This window comes from Lactuca sativa, chromosome 7, assembly GCF_002870075.4.
Source record: "Lactuca sativa cultivar Salinas chromosome 7, Lsat_Salinas_v11, whole genome shotgun sequence".
Classification (NCBI taxonomy): Eukaryota; Viridiplantae; Streptophyta; class Magnoliopsida; order Asterales; family Asteraceae; genus Lactuca; species Lactuca sativa.
The window spans coordinates 96,178,048-96,202,659 of NC_056629.2; the positions used below are offsets into that span (position 1 = coordinate 96,178,048).

Below are 24,612 nucleotides of genomic sequence, written 5' to 3' on the forward strand. Positions count from 1 at the left end.
TCATTATCAAATTTTAACACAGGCAATCCTCGAACAAGATCATCAACTACGAATTTGTTAATATTTTGAAAATTTAAATGAGAAAGTCTTCGATGCCAAAGCCAACTAACATCAACTGAAGCTTTCGAGAGTAAGCACACTGAGGGTTTTCCAATGACTGGTTTGATATCAAGAGTAAACATGTCTCCATGTCGTTTGGATTTGAGCAAAACTTCTTTAGTGTTAACATTTGAAATGATGCTTCCTGCTTCATCAAACACCACTTGATTGCCAGTGCCCACAACTAGTTGTGAAACACTTATCAAGTTATGTTGAAGACCTTCGACATATGCGACTCTCGTAACAGTAAACTTCCCATTCGTGACTTTGCTATATCGTTTCACCTGACACTTGTGATTGTTTCATTGTTTCCGAATTTAACTACTCGTGCATTCTCCAAACTTCGATAATCTTGCAAATTTTCCTTCTTTCCAGTCATGTGACGAGAGCAACCACTATCAATGTACGACTTATCATCATATTACTCGTCACACAAAGCCTACAATTAATGAAAAAATTTAGGTACCCAAGGCAGTTTGGGTCCTTGGTTATTAGCTTTTAAAACCGAATGAAATGAAGAACCTAAAACCCAATCACAAACTTTTGATGTGAAAGTATCATTTAAGTTGACATCATTAGGTAAAGGAGCAGGAATATAATTTTTCGAAGGTTTAGGATTGTCACTGACATTCGCCTTTTTGTTCTCAGCTTGTTTCACAACATGTTTTTCTTTTGACACTGGTATCCAAGCTTTCACATTAATATTTGATTCTTTTGAAGATGAACTTCCATTTGAAGAATCATTCACATATTTCTCATAAGCTTCTCGAATTTGTTGTTGGGAAAATTTTCGAGATCGAAACATCTTTCGTTTTCATTAGTATATGAAATTTTTGAATTCTGCTTCCCAGACGGATTTGGAAAATTTGGTTTTTGTTGAGTGAAATCAATGTTTGACTTAGGATGAAATTTTTCAAATTGTCGACTTTTAACATTGTGTTTCGAGAAAATCTATTTTGAAAATTCTGTGAATGATTTGGTAGAGGAGTGTGTTTCAAATTTTGATTTTGACAAAATCTTTGTTGTGAATGTGGAGAAAATCGATTTATGAAATTTGATTTTGAATTTTCTGTGTTGAATGATTGAAATTTTTCGAAAATGATGTAGTGACTTGTGTTTTAGCTTTCGAAAATGTAGTTTGTGAAATGGATTCAGACAATGATTTGTTAAATTGAGCGGGATTTTTCTGATTGTCTGAATGTGATGAAGACTTAGTCTTTACAGATTTAGACTCAGTTGTCACACCCTCGAACCAAACGGCGGAAACGTCTGAGGGCTCGTGTGACTATAAATTGAAATATCATCACAATGAATATACATGAAACATAACACAATCATCACCAAACATCACATAGTACAATTCGTATTGTTCACATCAAGTGCGTTGTTTTACATTACATATTCCAAAACATAAATTGTATAATGGTTGACATTGCGTAAAAGAAATTCCAAAATACTCTTGATGATTCTTCAGCTTATCGATTACCTGAGAATACAAGTTATTTTGAAAATGGTCAACATATATAATGTTGGTAAGTTTATAAGAATGTTTGATTAAAAGAATTTGTATCGTTCGTGAAATCCAAAAAAATCTGATATTTTTTGCAAATTCTCTGAAAATGATGTAATGATCAAGTATAAATGTATGTGTGATTTCCATTTGTAAAAAAAAACATGTATAAGTAAACGATCCAAAATTTCCTTGTGTTATATGTATTGTAAGTAGAAGGTATTGATTAATAGTAATTCCCCAGAAAATCCAATATTTTCTGATTTATAATCGAGATTTAGTCCTTGCATTATCGTATGAATTGTTTCGTATTAATATGATTTAAGCACTTGGATTCCCATAATGTATTGATGGTAATGGATCTCTGTTTGAGTCGTTATAACCATGCATGATAGTGACTAATTTGTCTGTCTTGGCATTTTTCCAAACACTGGTTTTGATTAAGGTTTTGTCACCCTAGACTGGCCTAGTCTAATCGTAGCGAACAACTCAGGTGTGGGGGACTCACCCCCGTATAGATCTATACACAAACTCTCGCTCTCCCTCCAGGAGACTCTAATTATAACTACATGCTATGGCCATACACTCAATGGTGTCAACCGACAAGTCTCACTAGATCCCAATTATTGCCACATGAATATGTATAACGTTATATGTATTTGGATTTAACACCAAATGATACCTGAATGTGAAAAGATACGGCCCAACAAACATGAAAAAGGACAACTGTGGCCCATTAGACATGTAAGTTATTTCCAGGCTTGTTAAGTATACAAATGGACACGTTAAAGCCCATTAAGCATGTGATGAATTATTCTAGGCTAAATTAGCATGTAAATGGGCCACTAAGGCCCAATAACATGTAAGGCTAATTTAGGCCCATTAAGCATGTAATTGGATTGCGAAGGCGCAATAGACATGAAATGATTATATTGGGCCCAATAAACATGCAAATGGATCACGAAGGCCGAATAAGCATGTATAGTGAGTACTAGGCCCAATAGTCGTACCTTTGTTGCATTTCGTTTGTTTGTTATAGTATAGTTCTTTTAGACAAAACATGTATCCATAATGTTATAAAAAGTCCAGTGTTTTGTTATAATGATATTTTTACTTCAAAATTCTATAATTTGAACTCATTTTTAATAAAAATTTCACTTTAGGTCCCTTAAGAACTAATTTGAACATTTAATGGCTTGTTTTTACATAAAATGTCATTTTTGCTCTATTTTAATTAAAAATAACATTTTAGCCCATTAAATTATAAAATTTTATATTTTCGGCCCAAATGTTTAGTAATTGACGGATTGGGCCCAAAAATACATATATTGGTATTTTTAACCTATCTTTGTAGAAAATTATATTTTCAGCCCTTATTTAAGTAAAATGTCATATTTGGCCCCATATTTATAAAATTAACATTTTAATCCATTAAAATTGTCAGTTTTGCAATTTGGGCCCAAAAAGCCGTAAGGCCCTAAATAAAGCCCCATAAGGCAAAATTTTACACTTTTGGCCCTTTGGAAAGTATGATTGTTACAAAAACTCATTTTTATACAAATGTGACCCTTTTAATCCTTATAAAACCGAAGTGACACAATTGTCTCAACTTTTGTTTATTTGTCAAGAATGATCCTTATACAAGATTTTTGTTTTGTTTTTCACATCTTAAGCATGTATATCACTTTTATTCCTTGTAGTATGATAACTAGAGTATTTAGTTTATGAATCTCACCCATTTTTGTTAGAGTTTTCGAGATTCATCAAGTTTTATCACATATTCACAACATAAACAAAGAAAATCACACATAACATGCATAAATACATAGATCTACACATAAATACTTGTATTCTCTCCCCCCCCCCCAAAAAAAAAACATATAAAAACCGAAAACAAGGGGATATGAACTCACCTTGCTTGTTGATTTCGATTTTGGTGAAGAAAAGAGAGAGGTTTCGGCTCTAGCAAGCCTTTCTTGAGTAGATCTTGAGCTTATGGGATTTCTAAGAGTATGATTACAAAAAAATGTTTAGAAGGAGTGAACTAGCATATGAATGAAGTTATATAACTTGGATATGTAGGGACTTACCAAGGAATGATGATTTTTGGTGGAAATCTTATTGAGATCACTCTAGATCTTCGAAAATTTAAAGGAAGAAGAAGGTTTTCTAGAGGGAGTTCCTTAAGAGATTTTTGAAAGAAATAAGGTGGTGAGGAGAGTGGTTCGGCCGAGAGGAAGAAAAGAGAGAAGGAGAGGAAAGAGGTTAGATGTGATGGAGCATTGATGCATTAGATTGGAGTTTACTTAAAGGATATTTAGCATGGAAGACCACCATGCAATCTTGAGGTGGCACCATAAGATCTATTCTTATTTTTTATATTTTTTTATTTTTACACATGGGCCGAGAATTAGGCTAGGAGAAAGGAAAAGAGAGAATTTGGGCCTTTACTTGAATTGTTCAAATGTATGAAGCTTAATAATATCTTTTTGGCCCATTGGGCTCTTAAGGTGGTTCACGGCCTAATATGGTATAAAGGAATGCATTTATGGCCCATTAGGGTTAATTAATTCATTTATGGCCCAATAAGGCCCATTAGGGTTAGAATGAATCATTCTAGGCCCAAATGGTCCAAAATGTTATATATTTATGAATTGGGTCCATTTAGAATCCAAATAGGGTTTCTAAGACAAAAATAGTCTATTTGAATGCTTATTGGTCCGTTAGACCCAATAAGAAAATCCTAGTACATAAAGAACTTGAACCGGGATTTTAAGGGTTTTCAACTCTCAATTGACTTTCTGAAATGTTTTGCATATAGTTTTGAACTTCAATTATGGATCTTGACTAAGTTTCTGTCATAGAATGAACATAGTGCATGATATCAAGTTAGAGTTACAAATATTATCATAGATGATGTTTACGTGATCACAAAATTTCCTGGCTAAAATGCCAGATGTGACATCATCCCCCCGTTAGAGGGAATTTCGTCCCGAAATTCTTTTGAAAAATAGGATAACGAAGAAGAGAATAAGTGACGGTACTTTAGCTTTATTAGGTCTTTGCGTTCCCATGTGAATTCCGGTCTGTGCTTAGCGTTCCACCGAACCTTCACAATTGGAATGTGACTCTGCTTTGTACGCTTCACTTCCCTATCCATTACTTTGACCAGTTCTTTGACGAATAGAAGATTCTAGTTTATCTCGATCTATTCCAATGGAATGATAAGAGTTTCATCAGATATACACTTTTTCAGATTCGAGACGTGGAAGACGGGGTGTACGTTGCTGAGCTTGGCAGGTAGCTACAGCCTATAAGCCACTAGACTAATCCGGGCAAGAATCTCAAACGGTCCAATGTATCGCGGGTTTAGTTTTCTCCGTTTCCCAAAGCGGATCATCCCTTTCCAGGGAGAGAACTTCAATAACACTCGATCCCCGACTTGAAATTCTTATGGCTTTCGCCGCTTGTCAGCATAGCTCTTCTGTCGGTCTCGCGATGCTTGAAGTCGAGCTTTGATTTGGATTATCTTTTCGGTTGTTTCACGAATTATTTATGGTCCTGTGAGAGCACTGGCTGGTGATTTCCCTTTTGCTAGTTGTGTGTCACCCACTTTAGCCCAGCATAGAGGTGATCTGCATTTGCGACCATAAAGAGCCTCAAAAGGAGCGAAATTGATGCTCGTGTGATAACTGTTGTTATATGTAAATTCAATCAAAGGCAAGTGGGCATCCCATAACTTGCCGAAGTCAATCACACAGGCTCGAAGCATGTCCTCAAGTGTATGGATGGTTCGTTCACTTTGACCGTCAGTTTGAGGGTGGTAAACAGTGCTCATATCAAGCTGCATTCCCATTGCTTTCTGAAGAGATTACCAAAATCTTGAAGTGAACCTACTATCTCGATCTGATATAATAGACACTGGCACTCCATGGAGTCTCACAATGTCCTTGATGTAGATTCAGGTCAATCTTTCCATCTTGTAAGATTCCTTTATTGGCAGGAAACGAGCGGATTTAGTTAGTCTATCGACAATTACCCATATGACATCTAACCCATCAGTTGTCTTGGGTAATTTGGTTACAAAGTCCATAGTAATCCGTTGCCATTTCCACTCGGGTTTCACTAGCTGTTGTAATAGTCCCGAGGGCTTTCGATATTCCACTTTCACCTTGGCGCAAGTGAGGCACTTGCCCACGTAAGTGGCTATCTCTTCTTTCATATTTGGCCACCAATAATGTTGTTTGATATCCAGATACATCTTATATGACCCAGGATGAATAGAGTATCGTGCCTTGTGGGCTTCATTCATGACTACTTCTCTGAATCCCCCAAGTCTAGGGACCCAGCTTCTATTCATGAAATAGTATGCTCCGTCCGCTTTGGATTCTAGAATTTTATCCATTCCACGCAACATTTCATTTGCGATGTTCTCTGACTTCAACGCAACCATTTGGGCTTTCTTGATTTGCGAGGTTGGGTGAGATTGAATGGTTATCTAGAGAGTTTTCACACGATGATCTGAATATTCTTTTCGGCTCAGCGCATCGGCTACCACATTAGCCTTGCCCGGGTGGTACTTGATCTCGCATTCGTAATCATTTAGCAGCTCAACCCATCTTTGCTGCCTCATGTTTAACTCTTTCTGATTCAGAATGTGCTGGAGGCTTTTGTGGTCGGTGAAGATGGTGCACTTTGTACCATAAAGGTATTGCCTCCAAACCTTCAAAGCGAAGACCACAGCTCCCAACTCGAGATCATGAATGGTGTAATTTACTTCATACGTCTTCAGTTGTCTGGATGCATAAGTGATCACCTTTCCCTGTTGTATAAGTACACAACCTAAACCCTGATTCGAAGCATCACAGTAGACTATGAAGTCTTCGGTTCCCTCTGGTAAGGATAGTACTGGTGCGCTACAGAGGGCTTGCTTCAGGGTTTAGAAGGCAATTTCTTTTTTTTTCAGCCCAGTTGAAAGCCACGCCTTTTTGTGTTAGTGTGGTGAGGGATTTGGCTATCTTGGAAATTTTTTGAATAAATATTCGATAGTAGCCTGCGAGACCCAAGAATTGCCGAATTTATGTTGGTGTTGTCGGGATTGCCAAACTTTCTATTGCTTTGATCTTGGAAGGATCGACATGAATCATATCCTTGCTGACAACATGTCCCAAGATATTTACACTACAGAGCCAAAACACACACTAGGAGAGTTTCGCATACAACTTCTCAGCTCGCAGGGTCTCTAAGATCTGTCGGAGATGTTGACTATGGTCTTCTTTGCTTCGAGAGTATACGAGAATATCATCGATGAAAACGATTACAAATTTATTAAGGAATAGGTGACCAACTCAATTCATGATGTCCATAAATGTGGCGGGGGAATTTGTTAGACCGAAGGGAATCACGAGAAATTCGTAATGTCCGTACCGTGTTCGAAAGGCAGTTTTTGGGATATCCTCCTCTCGGACTCGGAGTTGGTGATAACCAGATCTCAGATCTATCTTGGAGAATTAACTAGCTCCTTGAAGCTGGTCAAATAGATCATCGATTTGTGGAAGTGGATAGCAGTTTTTGATAGTGAGCTTGTTCAGTTCCCTATAGTCGATACACATCCTGAAGGATCCATCTTTCTTTTTAACGAAAAGAACTGGAGCTCCCCATGGAGAGAACTTGGTCTTATAAATCCTTTATCTAGGAGTTCACTCGGTTGGCTTGATAAATCTTCCATTTCAGCGGGAGCCAACCTATAGGGTGATTTTGCGATCGGAGTGGCTCCATGCACGAGGTCGACTCGAAATTCGACTTGCCTCTCTGGGGGTATTCCTGGAAAATCTTCAGGAAATACATCTGAAATGTCGCATGCCACTGGGATATCTTGTATGTTTACTTCTTCTTTGGTGTTGTCCACAACATGAGCGAGGAATGCGTAGTTCTTCTTGTGTAAGCACTTATGTGCCTTGATGCACGAGATAAGACAAAGATTTGCACCGAGTTTATCTTAATATATTATTAGGGTTTCGTGATTAGGAAGATGAAGGCGAGAGGCCTTCTCGTGACACATAATATCAGCATGATGGGGGCTTAACCAATCCATGCCAATTATCACATCAAAACTCCTAACATTTACAGCGATCAAATCTATTTGGAAAGAGTGGTTGTTTAGTGTTAATGTGCATCCTATATAGATATCTTTAGTTGATTCAGTCTTCCCATTAGCCATTTCTACCGTGAAGGTTTCATTAAGCTTCTGGGGTCATTGTTTTAGTAGATGTTTAAACTTGTTACTAACGAAACTTCGCTCTACCCCACTATCGAATAAGATGCATGCGTATGTGTTGTTAAGTAGGAATGTACCGGTGACAATGGTAGGGTCCTGGACTGCTTCACCTTGTCCTAAAGCCAAAACTCTTCCCGATCCTCCAGCTCCTTGATTGTTAACATTGGGGAAATTGCGCCTGAAATGCCCGTTCTCCCGCATCCATAACAGGTATGATTGGCCCCAACATTGGTGTTGTTGTAGTTGTTGTTGCGGTTGTTGTTGTTGTTGTTGTTGTTGTTGTTGTTATTGTTTGGCGTCTGATTCTATGGAAACCGAGTCCTACAGTATTTTGTTATATGACCTTTTCCGATTGCACCTCGTGCAAATCATCTCTCGGCAATCCCCATGATGATGGAGGTTGCATTTGTTACATTTGGGGAGAATTCCTAAGTATTGCTTTGGGTTATTTTGTGTGGACGAGGCTGAAGCATGTGGTGTGGTGACAACTTGAGTAGCAGCATGGACAGTCACGGTTTGTTGTTTCTTTGATGATTCAGAATTTTGATTTTCCTTCCACTTGTTGTTTTTCCCCTTCTTGTTCCCGCCTTCTTTCTTAACTTCCGCTTCTCCTGTTTTGGCGCCCTTTTTGTTGCCATGATCATATAATTTCTTGGCTAGCCTCTCTGGGCTATCATACATGGTCGGATTTGCTGCAATTACATTCCTTGGATTTGCGCGGTCAACCCCCAAATAAATCTCTCGATCTTCTTCCCTTCAGATGTGATCATTCCGGGACACAAAAGAGAAAGCTCACTAAACCTTGTTATGTACGTATCAATGTCAGAGTTTTGAACCGTGAGGTTCCACAATTCTTGTTCCAATTTCTGAATTTCACCCCAGGGATAGTACTCAGCTAACAACATATCCTTAAGTTCCTCCCATGGTATCGCATTCGCCACCGGGAGCGTCATGGCCTCTATGTGACCATTCCACCAGGAGAGGGCTTGATCAACAAACGTGCAGGCCGCAAACTTGACCTTAGACTCATCCGGACATCCGCAAATTTCAAACACTGATTCCACCTTCTCAATCCATCGTTTCAAGGTTATTACGCCTCCTGTCCCATTGAAGGTTCGAGGGTTGGCGTTGGTGAAATCCTTGTAGGTGCAAGTTCTTACGGTTCCTTGGTTTGTTCCTTGATTTATGCTTCCGGTTCCCTGTCCGTCGCCTTCCCTGTTGTCCCCGTTGCGAATTTGCGCAAGCGTTGTAGTCATGGCAGCGGAAACTGCTGCTTGGAATGCGACCGAGTTAATTTCTGGTGGTGTTGGTGTCGCTTTGTTCCCACGGTTTGGTCTTTGAGGAATTTTTCTATCATGAAACAGAGCATGATGAGTATATATTGCATTCCCAAGTTAGAATGCCACTGACTCGGCAAATCGATTTGTGTATCTAAGTGATTCCATGTATTAACATAAAATAAGAAAGTAAAACACATAGAAGATAACAATGTCATGATAAAACATAGAGCATTTTCATTCATCATAATCGTTTTTAATACATGAAAATTTGCCCAAAAAGGCATACAGTACATAGGAAACATATGATCCGTCAGCATGACGACTCTATGAGTAGTGTAATCACTTAAACATAAGGTCGATAGTACATAAAGTAACACATAAAAAGATACATAATACTAGCAAGAGATATGGCTGGTCCTAATCATGGTGGGATGTGTCAGGGGGTGGTGCTAAGGAAGTGGATGCTCCCTGAAGGCGAGCCACCTGTCGTTCGGCGACTCGTAGTCTAGCCTCCTAGGCGTCTTGTATCATATGAAATTCCCTGATCACTTCTTGCGTTTCTCTATCTGCCATTGCAACCGCAGCTTGCATCTGATATAGTTGGTCAGTAGTGCTCTGATCCAAATTACCAATATCTTGCAGACGCCTCACCATAACGGGGAGTGCTCGATCAGCTGGCTCCCCATCCCTCAGATCATATAATTCTCTCGCCATACCAAATGGGGGTCGTTGTCCCTGCTGTCTGCTCCACTTCCAAATATCGAAACCATGTAGAGGTGTAGGGCCATTAGGGCCCATTCGGTGAGCTAGGACTCGCACTGGGAATGGTGGATTGATAACTACGGACTTTGCGTCCGAATCATCATCGCTCTCGTCACTTGACTCTTCTCGTCCAAAATCTGCCATGGGTTCTACAGGTCCATCTTCGATTTCTTCTTCCTCTTCTTCGGGGTCTTCTTCAGGTTCTTCTTCTGGTTCTTCCAGCCACCCGTTATTTCCCTGATTGGGAAAATAAGGATCCCCGGGGTGGTGGAAATTAGCCATACTGACTGCACGAAAGCGCATAAGTAAATCGTATTTAGATTATCCTTATAGTAGATTTTAATCATTTAAGTTTGGGTTCCTAGAGTTATTTGGGAATGCGGTAAGCTGCTAGATTCATTTCCCGCTATTATTACTCCCAAACACATGTTGATCATATTTTGAATAAATATAGTTGATCAGGCTATATTTATCCCCAACATGACTACATAACTGTTCGGGTTTAATCATGGTGTTCAATTTCCTCCAAAGGCTTTTAGTGTTGTTGTTTTAATGTATACTTAGGTATGCATTTATTCAAAGTGCTTTTAGTCCCATTGTATTTATAGTTGCATAGCATGTATGGTTTGACATGCCAGTTAATTATAAACAATGCTCTGATACCAACCTGTTACACCCTCAAAGCAGACAGCGGAAACGTCCGAGGGCTCGTGTGACTATAAATTGAAATATCATCACAATGAATATACATGAAACATAACACAATCATCACCAAACATCACATAGTACAACTGGTATTGTTCACATCAAGTGCGTTGTTTTACATTACATATTCCAAAACATAAATTGTATAATGGTTGACATTGCATAAAAGAAATTCCAAAACACTCTTGATGATTCTTCAGCTTATCGATTACCTGAGAATACAAGTTATTTTGAAAATGGTCAACATATATAAAGTTGGTGAGTTCATAAGCATGTTTGATTAAAAGAATTTGTATCGTTCGTGAAACCCAGAAAATCCGATATTTTCTGTAAATTCTCCGAAAATGATGTAATGATCAAGTATAAATTTATGTGTGATTTCCATTTGTAAAAAAAAACATGTATAAGTAAACGATCCAAAATTTCCTTGTGTTATATGTATTGTAAGTAGAAGGTAATGATTAATAGTAATTCCCCCAGAAAATCCGATATTTTCTGATTTATAATAGTGATGTAGTCCTTGCATTATCATATGAATTGTTTCGTATTAATATGATTTAAGCACTTGGATTCCCGTAATGTATTGATGATAATGGATATCTATGTGAGTCGTTATAACCATGCATGATAGTGACTAATTTTCCTGTCTTGGCATTTTTCCAAACGCCGGTTGTGACAACCTGACACTTTTATACTGTTCAATCGATCCATATATCTATGATTCACTTGAATTTAGCATCTTTTAGCAGAATGTTGGGTCCACATGAGTGCTTTAGGCTTAGTGTAACATGGATATTGGCCTTAAGAAGGGTTAGGAAGGGTGTTGCATCACAAAAATCAAGCCAAACACACCAAGAGAGGTGTGTGCGGCCGCATACTAGAGTGTGCGGCCAGCCAGCCGCACACCCAACCGCAAACCCCTTCCAGCCTCACACCCGACCCTATATATAGTAGAGGACCCCCCTTCCATTCACTTTTGGCTGCACATTCACTCTCTCTACTTTCTCTCTCTAGAAACATCATCCAAGAACACATAGAAGGCCTCCAAAACGTGAAAAACATCATCTTTCAGCTTGCTATAGAGGTAAAACACTTGAATCTAAGCTTAAAACTCATAGTGTTCTTCGTGTTCTTCACCCCTTGAAGGAGTGTGGCTGCACACCTTCATCAGGTGGCCGCACACACGCAAAACATCCTCCAAAGTGAGGGTATGGCCCCTATAATCGATCCAAGACTTAGTTTGACACTTGAAAACCCCTAAAAATCGACACATAGGACTCAAACGAGGAGTGTACGGCCGCACACACACTCTGTACTATCGCACACTCCAGTGTGCAGCCTCACACACAAGTTTGGCCGCATTCCCTAGCCGCACACTCACTTTTATGACCATACACCCACTCTTGTACCCATATTTGGCCTTAAACTTGTAAGAATCACTAAGTACAAAACATGGGACGCTTAATCCTAATGAACCCAAGTCTTTAGGGTGATTTCCCATCATTTTTAGTCATGAAACACCCTAGGTCTAACTCATATACGTGTCACCATATGATTAATAGGGACCTCTTGTGTTCAGAGCATCCGTTGACATTCAGCACTCATATCGATCGCACACTCGAACCCTATGTTAAACAGTGAGTTCATAACCCTTAATTAACCTTTTAAACGTTTTTGAATGCTTTTATGGGGGGATACAAGTTGAATCCAACATGTTCTAGTATCAATCACATGTGATTTATAGCTTGCAACTAAAAAGGATTTTCTATATTTTAAATTACTTTGACAACAAAACTGCTCTAAATGTTTATTTAACTCATTTTCCACGTAAAAATTGTTATAAAAACTATTTCCAAAATCTTTCAAACTTCCTTTGATTCCCAAACCATATCTACATCAATATATTTATATAAATAAGACTTGAAGGACTTAGGACTGATGGCTCACCTTACTTCCTGTTCTTGTTTGATTGTGGACTTAGTGTACTTTGTTATCTGTCTGACTGCCGTTGATTTCTTAGATATATCATATATCATATATATATATATATATATATATATATATATATATATATATGTGTGTGTGTGTGTGTGTGTGTGTGTGTTGGATTTAAAAGCCTCCAGTTCAAGTTCAATACCTTTGTGTACCAAAGGCACACAACTAAAACTTCTATTTAACTATAATAGGTATAGTTAAGGATTTCCACTCGTTACTATTATTACCATGATACTTACTATAGTTAGTACTATCACGAGTCGATACACGGATAATACTCTACAACGAGGATACTATATACTATACAAGAGAATATACTAAAACAGAAGGTGACACACTACTTCTCGATACGACACTTCATTGTGTTAACACCGTGTAACCAGAGTCTCCTGGAGGGAGAGCGGGCATTATGTGTATAGATCTATACGGGACAGACACTCCCACATCCCGACTGCTAGCTACAGTTGGCGCCGACTAGGCCCTGGGATGACAAAATGTCACCATACTACATATGACCTGGAGGGTCATCAGTTATTCGAGCGTCAATCAGTATGGTTACATACGAGTCTACGTTCTAACCTTTAGCTATCACATTATGAATTAAAGGTCAAATAGTCTCCCTGAGGTGTGTTGTACATTTAATACTACCTGGAGCCTACATTTTATTACATTCAGCCGGCAATGATATTGCTGGGGTAAAATGTTATTTTCCCAATTACCTTACATGAGTGAAACCTAACGCTATATTTTCATATTAATAATTTCCTTGGGAAAACTTTTACATTTCTAAAGGATCAAACCTGTAAATAACCGGGTCTGGTTAGAAGACTAATTATGCTGGAAAATGTAGGATTTTCTAGAGATCATACTATTTTCAAACTCTGATAACAGCTATTTTACTACATAATTGAAAATACTTTTATACAAGCAAAGACACTAAATACTTATGAACTCACCAGCTTTATGCTGATACTCGTTTTCAAAATAACTTGTATTCTCAGGTCAACAATCGACAGGTACTGATGCAACTTTTGAGAAGATGGAGCACATACAAGACTCATCTTTTATTTTGTTTATACTTTTGGTGTTTATCAAACTGTACAAAATACGCTTGTATTACAATTATGATATTAATGCAATGGATGTTGTTGCTTGCTTTTACTATTATGCATTGTTATGATACTATACATGACGTCCTCCACCCCAGAACGTATTCTTCCGTTTTCGGTTTTGGGGTGTGACACTGGTTTTGATCAAGGTCTTGTCACCCTAGACTGGCCTAGTCTAACTGTAGCGAACAGCTCAGATGTGGGGGAGTCACCCCCATATAGATCTATACACAAACTCTCGCTCTCCCTTCAAGAGACTCTGATTATAACTACAGGGTACGACCATACACTCAATGGTGTCAACCGACAAGTCTCACTAGATCCCAGTTATTGCCACATGAATATGTATAATGTTATATGTATTTAGATTTACAAACACTAGATGATACTTGAATGTGAAAAGATACGGCCCAACAAACATGAAAAAGGACATTTGTGGCCCATTAGACATGTAAGTTATTTTTAGGCTTGTTAAGTATGCAAATGGACACGTTAAAGCCCATTAAGCGTGTGATGAATTATCCCATGCTAAATTAGCATGTAAATGGGCTGTTTTTGGTTTTGGGGTGTGACAGATTGGTATCAGAGCTTTGTTTATAGTGAATCAAGTATATCAACCCATAAAAGATATACGAACTATAAACACATCGGGATTAAAACACTCTGAGCAAGAATATATACTTTTAAATAATAAAATATTTAACTAAGTATATATATATATATATATATTTAACTAAGTGTATATATATATATATATATATATATATATATATATGTTTTTTTTATATATATATACACACACACAAACATCCATTAATACAAAGGATCAGTATCATACTAGAACAGAACAAAAGTATGAAGATTGTTAAACATCACAATTAGGCTTAGAGACATATAGTCAAGTCTGGGTGAATGTAGCCTGATCAACTACGTTTTCCTAGGAGTGACTAGCATGTGCCTAAGAATGGTTGTGGTGTTGCAAGAAGTCTAAAAACTTACCAACACTACCACAAGAACATCTGAACAAGAATACTATAGGAGTATTATGCATTCTATTAACTACATATGTGAGAACTAAAAGGGTCGTTACTAGTGGGGCAATAGTTGCTAAGTGAATACACCACGGTTACATGTGGCTAAGGTGCTATAGACTTAGAATATGTGACCTTTGCTTCATTTCTTGTTCTTGTTTGATTGTGGACTTAGAGTTAGGGTCACTTATTCGAAGGTCTATCCTACTTCGGTTACATGTAATTGGTATGAACTATGCAAGTATTAGGTCGACTAATAACGATCATCCTATAAGTATCCTAGATTAGTGCGTCTATTAACCTTTCTTTCCCCATTCTCGCGTAGATAGCATGGCTGGCTTCCACCATCCCGACGATCCATAATATCCGAACCAAGGCATTGGAGGATGGCTCGAGGAAGAGTCAGAAGACGATCACTCGATCCCTTTGGATGATCACTGTGTCGAAGGCTTTTCGAATAGCTCCAGCTCTGAACCAGAAGTCAACAACCTACCCCCTGTAGCTCCAAACCCCAACCCCCGCCAAGCGTTTCAAGGTCCCACTCCCATGTGGGAAATAACCTTGAACCGATGGAGCGATGATCAGGGTAAGCCTTTACCTTTCAACGGAGACCGAAGCTTTTACACCATAAGCGAGGGTGGCTTGGCTGATCGAGCCCTACCTGTCATGGTCCGGAGAATTGCTTGGAACGTCGAGCAAGGTCATGCAGCTATCGGCAAAGTTGTGGAAATTGATGCCAACTCTAACCTTAACATTGTCCGTATCCGCCAGCTGGAAGAAGCCATGGATAGGACTAGGAGGACTAATGAGGCTCTGCAGCAACAGCTAGCTGCATCCCGAGCTGAAGTCAGGGAACTCCAAGTGCGTCAGAGAGCACATGAACGACATCTTCAAGAAGTTGTGCACCAACTGGTTGATCTTAGGGTTCGCCTGAGGGATACCCGTCGCCAGTAGAAGATGTCAACTTATCTCCCTCTTTTGTTTAAGGAATAGCCTTTTCTTTTCTATGCTCGGTAGAGCACTTGTCTGTAAACATTTCTAACCCTGAAAGTACCTTATCTAGACTCCTAGACTGCCAACGTTTTCCCTTATGGTTTGATGTAAGACCTACTATTAGGTTACTTATTCCCGAACTCATATTACATCATTAATACCAGTAATATTGGCAGATACCTACTCTGTTGCGATGACTCTAGCTGATGGTTGGACTATGTCGATTTAGTCCATGAAACTCTTTCATCATATTTGCAATTGATTCTTACTACTGTCATCATCGCTATAAACTTTCAGTAAAAGATGCATCCCCGCAAGCGCCTGAACAGAGGTAGAGTTGCGACTCAAACTCCACCTCTACCACCTCCTCCTCCGCAGATCGACCCGGTGATGTTTCAGACAGCTGTAACCGCGACTGTGACTGCAGCTCTGGCCCAAATAAATTCTGGCGATGCAAGCGGAGCCGAAATGGGAAACAACTCTAGACACGGTGAAACCCATGCACGTACATAGGGGTGCACCTATAAGGATTTCATGAGCTGCAAACCAACATTCTTCAATGGGACTAGAGGGATCATTGAACTATCCCAATGGATCGAAAGAATTGAATCCGTCTTTGAAATGTGCTCATGCCCTGAGGAAAGCAAGATAAAGTTCGCTGCTACCACCTTTACTGAAAGGGCCCTGACGTGGTGGAACGGCCATGTCAATTCACTTTCCTTGGTAACAGCCAACGCCATGGGCTGGGACACACTGAGGGACCTTCTGAGAAGGGAGTACTGCCCTAGGGGTGAAATCCAGAAACTTGAAGAGGAACTCTGGAACCTCAAGATGAAGGGGACCGACGTAGTGGCTTATACGGCCAGGTTCTACGACCTGGTAACTATGTGCCCTAACATGATCCCTTCTGAGAGCAAGAAAATTGAACGATACATATGGGGTTTAATGCCCCCGTATCGAGGGAACGTTTTAGCATCACGTCCTACGACCTTTGACAGCGCCAAGGAATTGGCCCAAAGGCTGATTGATCATGAAACTCCCTCCACTCCATCAACAACAGCAACTGCCACTGCACCAACCACGTCATCCGACAACAAGAGGAAACGGTGGGACCAGAAGAAGGGAAAGTCAACTCAATCATCCTCCAAAAACCAACAGAGAGTGGTTGTCCATGCTGCCACTACTCCTGCTACTCCTGTACCAGCCAAAACCTATGATGGGAACCTACCCAAGTGCACCAAGTGCTCATTCCATCATCACGGCCCCTGCCGTGAAATGCACTGCACCAACTGCGACCGGAAGGGTCATACCGTCCGATTCTGCAAATCTCAACCCAAACCCATCAATCAAGTTCCCAGTTCCGGAGTGAGTCAAGCCTGTTATGGCTGTGGCGAGACAGGGCACTTCAAAAGAAATTGCCTAAAAGCTGGGAATGCAGGAAGAACGGGAAGACTACTTGCTATTGGCCACAATGAAGCAGTAGCAGACCCCACAGTAGTCACGGGTATGTTCCTTCTCGATAACTCTTATGCTTGTATCCTCTTCGATAGTGGAGCAAAAAGAAGCTTCATAAACCAAAACTTTAAACACTTACATAAACAATCCTCACAACCATTAAAAGAAACCTTCGTCGTAGAAATGGCTAACGGAAAGACAGATAGTTCTAACAAGGTCTACATAGCTTGCACCATTACTCTAGATAATCATTCGTTCCCTATCGACCTTATACCAATGGCAATCAAAAGTTTCAACATCATCGTGGGCATGGACTGGTTGAGTCTCCATCATGTTGATATCCTGTGCGCCGAAAAAGCCATCCGTCTAAATCTACCGAATAACGAAACTCTGTTAATCTACGGAGACAAATCCAGTATGAGTCTTTGCATCATCCCAAATATTCAAGCCCATAAGTACTTGCGCAAAGAATATAGTGCATTCCTTGCACAAGTTGTCGAGACGAGGCAGAAAATGAAATATCTAAAAGACTTCCCCGTAGTATGTGACTTCCCCGACGTTTTTCCAGAAGAGCTACCAGGTTTACCTCCCCAACATCAGGTCGAGTTCAGGATCGACCTAATTCCAGGAGCTACCATTGTAGCCAAATCGCCCTATCGTCTAGCGCCTGCTGAGATGCAAGAGCTGTCCGGTCAACTTAACGAGCTGCTCAGTAAGGGCTTCATAAGACCAAGCTTCTCACCCTGGGGCGCATCGGTCTTGTTCGTAAAGAAGAAGGACGGGTCGTTTCGTATGTGCATTGATTACAGAGAACTCAACAAACTGACGGTCAAAAATCGCTACCCTCTTCCTCGTATAGACGACCTATTCGACCAACTGCAAGGGGCGAGTTACTTTTCCAAGGTTGATCTTAGGTCCGGGTATCATCAGTTACGAGTGCTTAAGGAGGATGTTCCAAAAACAGCCTTCCGAACTCGTTACGGACACTACGAGTTCGTAGTGATGCCGTTCAGACTGACCAACGCGCATGCGGAATTCATGGATTTAATGAATAGGGTGTGCCGTCCTTACTTGGATCAATTTTTCATCGTCTTCATTGATGACATACTTGTCTACTCTCGGAGTAAGGAGGAGCATAGCAATCATCTACGACAAGTCCTGGAAACCCTACAATCGGAGAAGTTATATGCGAAGTTCTCTAAGTGTGAATTCTGGATCCGAAGAGTTGAATTCTTAGGACACGTGGTTAGTAAGGAAGGAATCCATGTGGACCCATCCAAGATTAAGGCTGTTGAGAACTGGTCAGCACCGAAGACACTTACAAAAATTCGTCAATTTCTAGGCATCGTTGGCTACTATCGCAAGCTCATTCAGAACTTCTCCCGGATCGCGAAACCCCTTACCACATTCACTCAGAAAAGCGTAGCCTTTGACTGGGAAGAGAAACAAGAGAAGGCATTCCAAACCCTGAAACGGGCCTTATGCACCGCACCGATACTATCCCTTCCCGAGGGGACAGATGATTTTGTGGTTTACTGTGATGCGTCCAGTCAGGGGCTCGGTTGTGTTCTGATGCAACGAGGTAAGGTCATCGCCTACGCCTCAAGACATCTGAAGACACATGAGGTCAACTACACCACACACGACCTCGAATTAGGAGCAATTGTGTTCGCACTAAAGATCTGGAGGCACTATCTATATGGTATAAAGAGCACGATATACACTGACCACAAAAGACTTCAACACATACTGAACCAGAAGGAGCTCAATATGAGACAACGAACGGTGGGTCGAGCTAATCAATGATTACGACTGCAAGATTCATTATCACCCGGGAAAAGCCAATGTAGTAGCAGACGCCCTAAGTCGAAAGGAATATTCTGGTTGAAAAGTCAAGTCGTTAACAATGACTATCCATTCCCATCTATCCGCACAGATTAAGGAGGCTCAGCTCGAAGCCCTAAAACCATAGAACGTGTTGAACGAAGCTTTGAGGGGAATGTATAAGAATCTTGAGATCAGAGGAGACGGAGTTTATTGCTTCATGGACCGGATTTGGACCCCAAAGTTCGGTGGTTACAGGGAGATTGTCATGAACGAAGTTCACAAGACCAAGTACTTTGTTCACCCAGGTTCGGATAAGATGTACCTTGATCTCAAGAAGTTATATTGGTGGCCAAACATGAAAGCTGAGGTCGCTACCTTCATGGGCAAGTGTCTGACTTATGCCAAAGTGAAGGTCAAATATCAAAAACCCTCAGGTCTACTCCAGCAGCCCGAAATACCTGAGTGGAAATAAGAGATGATTTCTATGGATTTCATTACCAAATTACCTAAATCCCCAAGTGGGTATGATACCATTTGGTTAATTGTCGATCGATTGACGAAATCCGCCCACTTCCTACCAATCAAAGAAACTTTCAAGATGGAAAGACTCACACGAATCTACATTCAAGAGATTGTTCGACTGCATGGTGTTCGTATATCTATTATCTCCGATAGGGATACTAGGTTCACTTTGAGATTCTGGCAATCACTACAAAGCGCCTTAGGAACGAGGTTGGACATGAGTACAGCCTACCATCCACAGACCGACGGACAAAGTGAGAGGACTATCCAAACTCTGGAAGATATGCTGTGAGCCTGTGTGATCGAATTTGGTAAAGCGTGGGATACCCACTTACCCCTTGTCGATTTTTCCTACAACAATAATTACCACACGAGCATCAAAGCAGCTCCATTCGAAGCCCTCTACGGCCGAAAGTGCAGATCACTCTGTGCTGTGCTGAGGTGGGTGACACTCAGTTAGCTAAAGGACGAATTTCTGACAACAACCTAACAGGTCCGGAGATCATTCGAGAAACGACCGAGAAGATCGTTCAGATTCGTGAAAAATTGAAAGCCGCTAGAGACCGATAGAAAAGCTATGCAGACAAACGAAGAAAACCCTTGGAGTTCCTAGTGGGAGATCGAGTCCTTCTGAAAGTTTCACCCTGGAAAGGCATGATACGCCTTTTGAGATTCTCGCTACACTTGGCCCCATAGCTTACAAACTCAATCTACCTCGCGAGCTTAGTAACATACATCCTACATTCAACATCTCAAACTTGAAAAAGTGTCTATCCGACGAGACTCTTGTAATTCCACTCGACGTGATCGAGATCAACGAGAGCCTCAACTTCGTGGAAGAACCGGTGGAGATTATGGATCGAGAGGTCAAACGAACGAAACAAAGCCGCATCCCAATTGTGAAGGTTCGCTGGAATGCCAAGCGAGGACCAGAGTTCACTTGGGAGCGCAAGGATCAAATGAAACTTAAATACCCCCATCTTAGCTGCTCGAACTCTAATTTCGGGACAAAATTCCCTCTAATGGGGGAAGGATGTGACAACCCGACACTTTTATACCGTACAATCGATCCATATATCTATGATTCACTTGAATTTATCATCTTTTAGCAGAATGTTGGGTGCACATGAGTGCTTTAGGCTCAGTGTAACATGTATATTGGCCTTAAGAAGGGTTAGGAAGGGTTTTGCATCACAAAAATCAAGCCAAACACACCAAGAGAGGTGTGTGCGCCCGCACACTAGAGTGTGCAGCCAGCCAGCCGCACACCCAACCACAAACCCCTTCCAGCCTCACACCCGACCCTATATATAGTAGAGGACCCCCCTTCCATTCACCTTTGGCTGCACCTTCGCTCTCTCTACTTTCTCTCTCTAGAAACATCATCCAAGAACACTTAGAAGGCCTCCAAAACGTGAAAAACATCATCTTTCAGCTTGCTATAGAGGTAAAACACTCGAATCTAAGCTTAAAACTCATAGTGTTCTTCGTGTTCTTCACCCCTTGAAGGAGTGTGGCTGCACACCTTCATCAGGTGGCCTCACACATGCAAAACATCCTCCAAAGTGAGGGTATGGCCCCTATAATCGATCCAAGACTTAGTTTGACACTTGAAAACCCCTAAAAATCGACACATAGGACTCAAACGAGGAGTGTACGGCCGCACACTCCTGTGTACGGCCGCACACACACTCTGTACTGCCGCACACTCCAGTGTGCAGCCTCACACATAAGTTTGGCCGCATTCTCTAGCCGCACACTCACTTTTATGACCATACACTCACTCTAGTACCCATATTTGGCCTTAAACTTGTAAGAATCGCTAAGTACGAAACATGGGACACTTAATCCTAATGAACCCAAGTCTTTAGGGTGATTTCCCATCATGTTTAGTCATGAAACACCCTAGCTCTAACTCATATATGTGTCACCATATGATTAATAGGGACCTCTTGTGTTCAGAGCATCCGTTGACATTCAGCACTCATATCGATCGCACACTCGAACCCTACGTTAAACAGTGAGTTCATACCCCTTAATTAACCTTTCAAACGTTTTTGAATGCTTTTATGGGGGGGGGGGAATACAAGTTGAATCCAACATGCTATAGTATCAATCACATGTGATTTATAGCTTGCAACTAAAAAGGATTTTCTATATTTTAAATTACTTTGACAACAAAACTGTTCTAAATGTTTATTTAACTCATTTTCCACGTAAAAATTGTTATAAAAACTATTTCCAAACTCTTTCAAACTTCCTTTGTTTCCCAAACCATATCTACATCAATATATTTATATAAGTAAGACTTGAAGGACTTAGGACTGATAGCTCACCTTACTTCCTGTTCTTGTTTGATTGTGGACTTAGGGTACTTTGTTATCTGTCCGACTGTCGTTGATTTCTTAGATATATCATATATATTTGTGTTGGATATAAAAGCCTTCAGTTAAAGTTCAATACCTTTGTGTACCAAAGGCACGCAACTAACACTTCTATTTAACTATAATAGGTATAGTTAAGGATTTCCACTCGTTACTATTATTACCATGATACTTACTATAGTTAGTATTGTCACGAGTCGATACACGGATAATACTATACAACGAGGATACTATATACTATACAAGAAAATATACTAAAACAGAATGTGACATACTAATTTTCGATACGACACTTCATTGTGTTAACACCGTGTAACCAGAGTCTCCTGGAGGGAGAGCGGGCATTATGTGTATAGATCTATACGGGACAGACACTCCCACATCCCGACTGCTAGCTACAGTTGGCGCCGACTAGGCCCTGGGATGACAAAATGTCACCATACTACATATGACCTGGAGGGTCATCAGTTATTCGAGCGTCAATCAGTATGGTTACATACGAGTCTACGTTCTAACCTTTAGCTATCACATTATGAATTAAAGGTCAAATAGTCTCCCTGAGGTGTGTTGTACATTTAATACTACCTGGAGCCTACATTTTATTACATTCAGCCGGCAATGATATTGCTGGGATAAAATGTTATTTTCCCAATTACCTTACATGAGTGAAGTCTAATGCTATATTTTCATATTAATAATTTCCTTGGGAAAACTTTTACATTTCTAAAGGATCAAACCTGTAAATAACTGGGTCTGGGTAGAAGACTACTTATGCTGGAAAATGTAGGATTTTCTAGAGATCATACTATTTTCAAACTCTGATAACAGCTATTTTACTACATAATTGAAAATACTTTTATACAAGCAAAGACACTAAATACTTATGAACTCACCAGCTTTATGCTGATACTCGTTTTCAAAATAACTTGTATTCTCAAGTCAACAATTGACAGGTACTGATGCAACTTTTGAGAAGATGGAGCACATACAAGACTCATCTTTTATTTTGTTTATACTTTTGGTGTCTATCAAACTGTACAAAATATGCTTGTATTACAATTATGATATTAATGCAATGGATGTTATTGCTTGCTTTTACTATTATGCATTGTTATGATACTGTACATGACTTCCTCCACCCCAGAACGTATTCTTCCATTTTCGGTTTTGGGGTGTGACACTGGTTTTGATCAAGGTCTTGTCACCCTAGATTGGCCTAGTCTAACTGTAGCGAACAGCTCAGTTATGGGGGAGTCACCCCCGTATAGATCTATACACAAACTCTCGCTCTCCCTTCAAGAGACTCTCATTATAACTACAGGCTACGACCATACACTCAATGGTGTCAACCGACAAGTCTCACTAGATCCCAGTTATTGCCACATGAATATGTATAACGTTATATGTATTTAGATTTACAAACACTAGATGATACTTGAATGTGAAAAGATACGGCCCAACAAACATGAAAAAGGACAATTGTGGTCCATTAGACATGTAAGTTATTCCCAGGCTTGTTAAGTATGCAAATGGACACGTTAATGCCCATTAAGCGTGTGATGAATTATCCCAGGCTAAATTAGCATGTAAATGGGCCACTAAGGCCCAATAACATGTAAGGCTAATTTAGGCCCATTAAGCATGTAATTGGATCGCGAAGGCCCAATAGACATGAAATGATTATATTGGGCCCAATAAACATGCAAATGGATTACGAAGGCCCAATAAGCATGTATAGTGAGTACTATGCCCAATAGTCGTACCATTGTTGTATTTCGTTTGTTTGTTATAGTATAGTTCTTTTAGACGAAACATTTATCCATAATGTTATAAAAAGTCCAGTTTTTTGTTATAATGGTATTTTTACTTCAAAATTCTATAATTTGAACTCATTTTTAATAAAAATTTCACTTTAGGTCCCTTAAGAACTAATTTGAACATTTAAAGGCTTGTTTTTACATAAAATGTCATTTTTGCTCTATTTTAATTAAAAATAACATTTTAGCCCATTAATTTATAAAAAGTTATATTTTCGGCCCAAATATTTAATAATTGACAGATTTGGCCCAAAAATACATATATTGACATTTTTAACCCATCTTTGTAGAAAATTACATTTTCAGCCCTTATTTACATAAAATGACTTTCGGCCCAATTTTTATAAAATTAACATGTGAATCCATAAAAATTGTCATTTTTGCAATTTGGGCCCAAATAGTCGTAAGGCCCTAATTAAAGCCCATAAGGCAAAATTTTACACTTTTGGCCCTTTGGAAAGTATGATTGTTACAAAAACTCATTTTTATACAAATATGACCCTTTTAATCCTTATAAAATCGAAGTGACATAATTGTCTCAACTTTTTTTTATTTGTCAAGAATGATCCTTATACAAGAATTTTGTTTTGTTTTTCACATCTTAAGTATGTATATCACTTTTATTCCTTGTAGTATGATAACTAGAGTATTTAGTTTATGAATCTCACCCATTTTTTTTAGAGTTTTCGAGATTCATCAAGTTTTATCACATATTCACAACATAAACAAAGAAAATCACACATAACATGCATAAATACACAGATCTACACATAAATACTTGTATTCTCCCCCCAAAAACCTATAAAAACCGAAAACAAGGGGGGGTATGAACTCACCTTGCTTGTT

At 39.7% G+C, this 24,612-nt stretch overlaps 1 protein-coding gene across 1 annotated transcript; it reads right to left on the bottom strand.

Annotated features, from left to right (window-relative positions):
* Positions 1 to 8,584: 8,584 nt before the first annotated feature.
* Positions 8,585 to 9,142, bottom strand: LOC111898487 (uncharacterized). The gene has a single exon (XM_023894388.1). It carries the CDS (start codon positions 9,140 to 9,142, stop codon positions 8,585 to 8,587), a length of 558 nt encoding a protein of 185 aa, XP_023750156.1.
* Between the last annotated feature and the right edge of the window lie 15,470 nt (positions 9,143 to 24,612).